Source organism: Crocodylus porosus, unplaced genomic scaffold, assembly GCF_001723895.1.
Source record: "Crocodylus porosus isolate Cpor-Errol unplaced genomic scaffold, CroPor_comp1, whole genome shotgun sequence".
Lineage (NCBI taxonomy): Eukaryota > Metazoa > Chordata > Crocodylia > Crocodylidae > Crocodylus > Crocodylus porosus.
Genome location: NW_017728925.1, coordinates 12,714,629 through 12,722,496, shown reverse-complemented (window position 1 = coordinate 12,722,496; position 7,868 = coordinate 12,714,629). Strand labels below are relative to the sequence as shown.

Sequence of the window (7,868 nt, the reverse complement as noted above, 5' to 3'; positions counted from 1 at the left end):
TTACACTCCTGCAAAACAGACCTTAGTAAAAAATGAGTAGTAGTAGGCCCATTCCTCTTAGCTGCTATGGGGCTTTTCAGTTACCCAGGGCACCTTGAGGCAGAGTCTTAAAAATATTTATGCTCTTAAAAATGCAGTGCCCAGCTAAAGGGATTTATAAAAAGACCTGCATAGGTGAGGTGCTCGAGTCTATTCAGATCCAAATATGGATCCTGTTTGATCAGCTAGGGGCTGAGGCTTATGCCTCAGGCCCTACCTTGTGATGGGCAAGGGTGTACATGCCCCACTCCTTCCAGCCAGAATCATTCATAGATTCCTAGGTGCCAGGGTCAGAGGGGACCTCAACAGATCATCAAGTCCAACCCCCTGCATACATCCAGCTTGGATACAGCTGTTCAATGACAGACAGCAAGGTTATGCAAGTTTAGGACCAGAAGTGATGAATAATCGTATCCAAAGCACTATTACCTTTTTTTGCTCTGCTTGCCGGGCCGCAGCTGCTGCTCTCTGTTGTTCCACCCAGACTTCTTGGTACCTGTGCTGGAGAAGGTCGAAGATGGGTGTAGAAGGCCTATAAAAACAAGACTGGGGTCAGATCCTTTTCAGGTTTAGCCCCCTTGACCAGACTTGGATTTATCTGCTCCTGATGATGAGATGCAAGCAGCGACTAAGCCGTGGGTGAAGCAGCAGTTCTGAGAAATGGGAATTAATTTTGTTTGGAGGGCCCTGCAGTAGTTGGGTATTGCACAGGTTCTCCCTGCCTCCAAGCCCCTAGGTACTTGGCGCTCATCGTAACCAATATAGAGCACCGGCTTTCTAGCACGTTCATCAGCTGAGGACCAGAAAGGCTTGTGCCTGCAGCCTGCAAGAGTGGGTCGGCCGGGTTTTCCGCAGTGCAGGTCTCTGCTGTGGTGAAGGGATCGCATGAACACCTCATCCTAGACCTGGCTGAAGTTGGAAGAGACCATGCTCTCTAGCTCTCTGGACTTAAGGCAACCTCATGGGTAACCCAGGAGCTGAGGGGGAAATGATCAAAAGGTGAAGTGAGCCTTCACATCAGCATCCGAGAGCTGTGAGCCTGGACCTGACAAGCCTCAAGCAGTCCTGCCTTGCATTGCACTTCAAGCTGACAACACGGTGCTAGAATTAACAAGGGGACATAAAGGGAGTGAGGTGTCATGACGGGAGACCCTGAGGTCTGTTATTGCTTCCCTGTACCAAGGAAGCTGAGCCAGGCTGCAGAAGGGCTGAGCTGGGGGTGATTCCAGCGCCTGGGAGGATCTCCCAGCTGTCAGAGGCAGAGAGAGGACACTGATTAACCTGCATGCCTAGCTTTTTCATATTCCATCACAAAAATGACCCCTTTGTGCACAGAGCGGCAGGCTGTTAAAGCAAAACCACCTGCCTTCTTGCACTGATGGAGGGAAATGGCATTTGAGCAAAGGTTTTTCCCAAAATTTCAGTCGCTTGCTGACCTGAACGGCTGCCACTAGAATAGAGAAGAGACTGAATTAGATATGGGAACTGTACAAAGATGCCATCGGGAATGAATCTCGGCATGAAGATTGTATATCTCCAATCCCTAGCATTTTAGAGTCTCTTTCAGGCTTTTTATGTGATTCCTTGGTTCATTAACAAAAGCAGCAGAAATACAAACAGAACTGGAGGTAAAGAGGTAACATTATGATAGCGCTGATTTTATGTTTTAAATTCAGGTGTAGGAAGGCATAAAGATAGTAATTTGTACAAGAGTCATGTCTATAGGCCCCAAGTACAATCCACGCTCCTTGGTACTAGCCGTTGTACAAACACAAATAAAAGGCAGACGTTGCCCTTGAGAACTTGCGGTCAAAATCGAAAAGACAAAGGGGAACAACAAGGACAGATTATTGTGACCATTTTACAGATTTACAGATGAAGAAGGGATTGGAAGGACTCGATCAAGGCAACGCAGCGGGTCTGTGGCAGTGATAGGCACTGAGCTCAGATCTTTGGAGCTTCAATGCAGTGTTTTTAAACAGACCTCTCCAACCCTCCAAATTACATTCTGCCTCTCTCAAATTATGTTCTTATTGTTGGCAAAGGGACAGAAAACCTTTTGACCTTTTTGTGGTATCCTGAAATGTTAAGAGGAAAAATACCTGACTTAAATACTGCAACAGTTGCAGTTATTTGATGCAGCTTTGGACCAGGTTTCAGCACAGTTGCTGCTTGCAGCTGGATAGAACGGTGACACGGCTCGGCCACGGAGGAGAGGCTGCGTGTTCGGTGTGCATGTGACATGGCTTGGCGCCGTGCCTGTGCCATGTGGCCTAGGCAAACAGCAGTATAAAAAAGGTAAAAATGCAGTGGCTTTTCAGCTGCTCTCCTGGCTGCCCAAACCGAGCTGGCATCGCACAACATGGCGTGAGGCTAGACTCGGAGCTGTGTGCGTGTGTCCCCTGATGCCTTTGCGGCAGGTGGGGCAGGCTTGATTTCACCAGCCACAGCGAAGGACGGGGACAGCCACAGGAGGTACACTAAAGCAGAAAATGCCCTTGCTGCGAGGGCAGCTCGCTGGTTCATTGGCATGCTTTCATAATGTGCCTCCCCCCCTCCAGCAGCAAATATTAAACTAAAAATCTGCAAGTCCAGGTAAATGAAGGGGATCTGCTGCTTAATATTTTTCCACATCCTTTTCCCCCAGCCCCTGTCCTTCTGAGGAATTCTTCCACCCCGCCAGCAACCTGTTACAGCATGTCTCTGCCTAGATCTGTAGTGTACAAAGCCTTTCGCTGTCACTAATACAACAGGAATGCTCTGTCTTCCCTGCTGCTGCAGGCCAACTGCTAGATGGCACTTACTGCAAGGAGCTAGTGCCATTAGCTAGCAACCAGGGATGCTATTGCATTCTCCTCCTATGCCGGGAGACTGTATTCTGTTGAGAGAGCACGTCCTCTGGTCCGTGCAACCAATCGTTTCTTCTTGTGCCTCTCAGTTTCCAGCAGGACTCCATCTGCAATCAGTCGCAACCAGCTTTTAAATGCCACTCGTGCCTGGAGAATTTTTTAATAGTGCAGGAGGATGCCAGCAGTGCGTATGCAAATAGTAACTCTTCTATTTCTTGTTCCTTCACCCCTGCGGTGACTTTTATTACTTAATTATTGCCCGCCACATGCTTCAGAAGAGCCTAATCTATGGTCGTGTTTTCTAATGATACTAGATGTGCAATCTAGCAATATATATCCCAGGAGGCCATTCATATCAGAAAAGACATCCTTCTACAAACCTACCATTTCATAGATCACATGCTGCAGGGCTTTTCGAGTGTTTGCTTACAAATCAGCTGCTGATTCTAATGATTCGCCAACTGGTTACTACACAGACGAGATACTAAAGATTACAGTGGCTTGGGCCTAGGTTTTCAATCTCACCCTGACGGGCAGTTTTTATATTCCAAGCTGGGCAAATTGTTGATTAAGGAATAAAAGAAATGACGCAAAACAGGTCTGGTCCCATCACGTGCCCAGCTTCCTTTATGCACAAGATCAGGCTCCTGTGGGATTCTTGCCAGCTTCTCTGTGCACATAACTCAGGTCTGGTTAAAAGAAAACCAAATTTGCACACCGTAACTTGTTTGCTTGGCTGACCCTCTTCATGCACTACTTGGAGGATCTAGTGGAAACCACAGTCCCTGGAAATATGTATGTTGGCATTAGAAAGTGGCTAATATAACACCAGCATAGGCATCAGATGGGCGCAGGAACAGAAACTCACTGATGGCATTTGCGCTGCAGTATATAAGAAGGTTGTATTGGGATGAAACTGCAACCGAGTAGTGATCCAGTCCTCTGTTACTCGACATGCCCATGTCCCTTGGTGCTGGCTCTGATCACCATCTTTGTATCTGAATGGGATGGCTTCCTCTCCTTGCTCGTGCAGGCTAGTGTCTTCCTATAGCAGCAACACTCTTCCCCATGGACTAAGTTTCTTCCCTACACTATACCTCACTTTTCTCAGCTGGGATGTAGGACCCAGGCTGAGGGAGAACTTTGTGCTGTCCGTGACTCTGTTATGCATATTCTGTTACTAAACCGAGGGCTTCAGTCTCCAACACCATCAAAATAGGACCTCCTATGAGCACTGATTTGCTTTTCCCTATGGCACACGTGTGTTTAAAGATGAAAGCATGGTAGGTACCTAAGCTCTGAATATAGGCTGTGGTTATTAACTTTGCAATAGCTGGATGTGTGTTCGCATCTCCATGGCTGCGACTAATTTATCATCCACAATAGACTAGCTGGTGGGTGAATGATTAGAGTCCGCAGCTGGTTTGCAAGCAAAGGCTTGAAAAGATAAGTTTGGGCTGAGCCTCCTCTTCAGTGATTTCCACCCCCCTGCCCATCTTGTGATTAATGACCTTGAAGTCCTGATCCAGTGAAGTACGGAAGCTGATGTGAAACGTAAAGAAGGCAAAATCATTCCACTGACTTCAGATGGGGCTTGTATGCTTAAAGTGGTGCTTAAGTAGGGTGTTTGATCTATGTAATGCTCTACCTTCTGGTTTTTTCTAGGATCCTCTGAGAAGTCTGGAGAAAAAGTGAGGGAAGGGTTAAATAAGAAAAAGACCATTACAGTAATATGGACCAGGAAAAATGTAGTGGGAAGTCCATGCTCCGTGGGAGTTCTGGCCCTGATATCAATGGGACAGTATCTGGGCCGTCCTGCAGTATCCCATTTGCAGCCGACCTTGGGAAAAATGTACTCCCCGTTAGCATTAATTGAAAACAAGAATCAACGACCTGTTTCTAGCCTCCTTCTTTCCGTGGTCATGTCCATATTGCTGAACATAGATATCACTGTTCTGAACTGGGCAGCCTTTTGTTGTTGCTTTTGTGGTTTGTGTGCAGATGCTGGACAGAGGGTGTGGGGAGGGGGTTGAAAAAGGCAAGCGAGAACCACTTATTGTGGATTAAAACTCAGCTTTTTTCAGAACAACTTGGATCCCTTTTGTTTGGCGCAGGGGCGCTGCCACGGGAAGAAGAGGAAAGAAAAGTTTTGATGTGATGTGAAGAAATTATTTATAACTGGGGGGGCGGGGATCGGCGTCTTCCTTTTATAGTCAAATTCTTGGAGTGGTTTTGAATGTTGACATTTCCTAAATATTTTAACATTTATTTATGCACATTTTCAAAACTATTACCCTTGGAACATTTGCTGTCTCTGTAATAGATTCTCTGCTAAATTACTTTCAAGAGACAGGACTTGTAACTACATTCAACTGAAATGACAAGCTCCTGTGAACTTGGTTATACAATAGGGTAGCTGATCTTGGCAGAAATCTCTCGGAAAAGAACCCGCAGCCTTCTAATGGGTTATTTTACTGTAAAAATAATGTTAAAAAGTATAATAAAGTATTAACCATATTAAAATAAAACAGTGTAGGCCTTAAATGAGCTACAAACTAGCTAAATCTATTCCACTCAATATGAGCCTTCAGTGCTTTTGCAACTGATACCTCGGAGCTGGGATTCATCTAAAATGAAGGCACCAGGGACATGCAAGGGAAATGGTAATTATAATTTGCAAACATTAGGCTGACACTTTTTGTGTGTATGTGTGTATAAATTCTGACAGCTGTGATTTGTGTGTTCTGCCAAATAGTGCTCTACTGAGATTAGAGGGGCTCCTTTTATGGCAGGCCATCATCATATCTGCAGCTCATTAAAACTTTGTGGAGAATGAGAACTTGCAGAAAACAGGAAGCCGTCAGAACCTTCTGAGGGACTTTTGGTACACGCTTGTTGAAAGGTGTTTGAGAAGAGAGCCTTGGGTCTGACAAACTGGATTTTTAGTACGCCTCTCCGTTCACAGTGGGGCAAAATAATTGGTCATCAGTGACTACTAATTTGGTTTAGTAGCCAGAGGCATTTTTTTTCTTCCCAGAAAATCAATGACAGCGCAGAGGTCTGTTCAGCGTGATTCAGCTCAAGACGGGTCCTCATTTGGTTCTTGATGCTCTTTCCAGTGGAGACAGCTATTTTGTTAAAATGAAATTAAAATCTATCTATAATATTCAACTGCGAGAAGAGCGCCAGTCAGTGCCATCACTGTAGTCGAGGTTTCAAGGTTGTGTCAGCTTTTCCTCAACCTTTATTTTCAAAGGTTTAAATGCCAGCCTTAAAAAAAAAAAAAAAAGGAAAAAAAAATCCTATTTGGCAAAATGTGTGGGTATAAAGGACTCTGCTCAAGAAGAATTTTTCTCATTGATTTAAAAGACACAATCAGTTGGGTTGCAAAGTTGCTCTGTGCACGTGGAAAAGCTTGGCTTGCGGATACTTCCCTTTTCTTCTGTAATTCAGAAGCAGATTGGATGTAAATATTTAGGGTATAGCTGAGCTGCTGAACTTTTTCTGGTTGATCCTAATTTGATATTTTGCTTTTCCTACATTTAAGTTTCCCACTGCTAATCTATATGACCTTCACTAGCAGGGAGTGCAGAGAGACTTCACCCTACATGTGGGATTGCCTGTACTTAAATATAATCTGCCTTACTGCTTTTAGGGCTCATTGTCCATTTTTCTGCTTTCTTGGTAATACAACAGAAAACAATGTTATAAGGGCCAGATCCTGCCCCACTTTCTAAGTACACGGCAGATACAGAGCTGGCTTTGCATGGATAGTGACACACACAACCAAAATAGCTGCGAGCAACTGGGTGAGATTAACTGGGCTGCACATCCTCCAGACAATTAAGATGACTAATTTTTTTTTCAGTGGAAATGGGCCCAGGACACTTTCTCAAAGAGTACCATTGCCTCTAGCAGAGTTATTTGGTGGAACAGGCTTGTTACTGTGGATTTCCCACTAGCACAATCGACTTACCACGCAAAGATGTTAAATGTAAAAAATCCAAGTTAAACTTGCATTTTGGGCTGACATTTGTAGCACAACTGTTATGTACAACTATATCCTAATTGGAGATCAGGTTAAGAACCAAGGTCCTTTCATAACTATCAGTTTTCAGATGCGCTGGCTTTTTTTCAGACCCTTACGGCTATTTTGCTGTGGTGGTTTCATGTGTGAGTATTTCCGATTTGACGCTTACTGGAAAAAGTCTTGCTTAAATTGCTTCCTCTTCCCTGTGAATTGGTTGCAACTGTTACCCCTCAATAAAAAGAACAGTCCAATTGGAGGGGGAGGGTGGCAGGAAAATCTTAAAGGTAGTTTTTCCTCAATATCTCCATAAAGGCATGTTCAGAGTCCTGTGACTTGGTATGTGGCATACAAAAAATATTTTGCAAATGAGAGTCGCTGATTTTCGAGGATTTACTGTGACAGGAAATTTTGACCTAAAGGACTGGTTTAATCCCCAAAAAATCCAAGATCAAAATTAACATTATCTGTAAACTCTTACATCAACCTTATTTCCAAGCCATGGGGAATAGCACTTGCTCTTCCACTTGTAGTGTGTGCCAGCAGCCAATACATAACTCCTGCCTTGGGCTATGCATTGGCTTCTGGTAGCCCTTGTATTTCTGTTAAAATCCTGCTTGACTCGTACAATTTAGCGTGGTTTTTTTGGCCACTTTTATGTTCTCGGTGTGTTAGTCCTTTCATTTGAATTGCAATATTTGCCATCTGCTGACATGGGGCTGTTAATGTCATTAGGAGGAGCTCCCTGGAGCCACTTGTATGTTGTCCTCATCTTGTGGAGTTTGTTTCCTGCTGATTTCACAGATTTCATAGACATCAGGGCTGGAAGGGACCTTGGAAGATCATTGAGTCCAGCCCTTCACCTGAAGGCAGGAAGTCAGCTGGGGTCATAGGATCCCAGCAAGATAAGCATCCAATTTGCTCTTGAAGGTGTTCAATGTAGGGGCTTGAAC

At 44.6% G+C, this 7,868-nt stretch overlaps 1 protein-coding gene across 1 annotated transcript in view; it reads right to left on the bottom strand.

The window, feature by feature from the left end:
* The window catches only part of CFAP77 (cilia and flagella associated protein 77), a 26,579-nt gene that overhangs the window by 1,690 nt on the left and 17,021 nt on the right, over positions 1-7,868 (bottom strand). Inside the window, exon 4 of the mRNA XM_019541114.1 lies at positions 469-571. Within this exon, the coding sequence (XP_019396659.1) occupies positions 469-571 (103 nt within the window). The remainder of the gene's footprint in view (positions 1-468; positions 572-7,868) is intronic.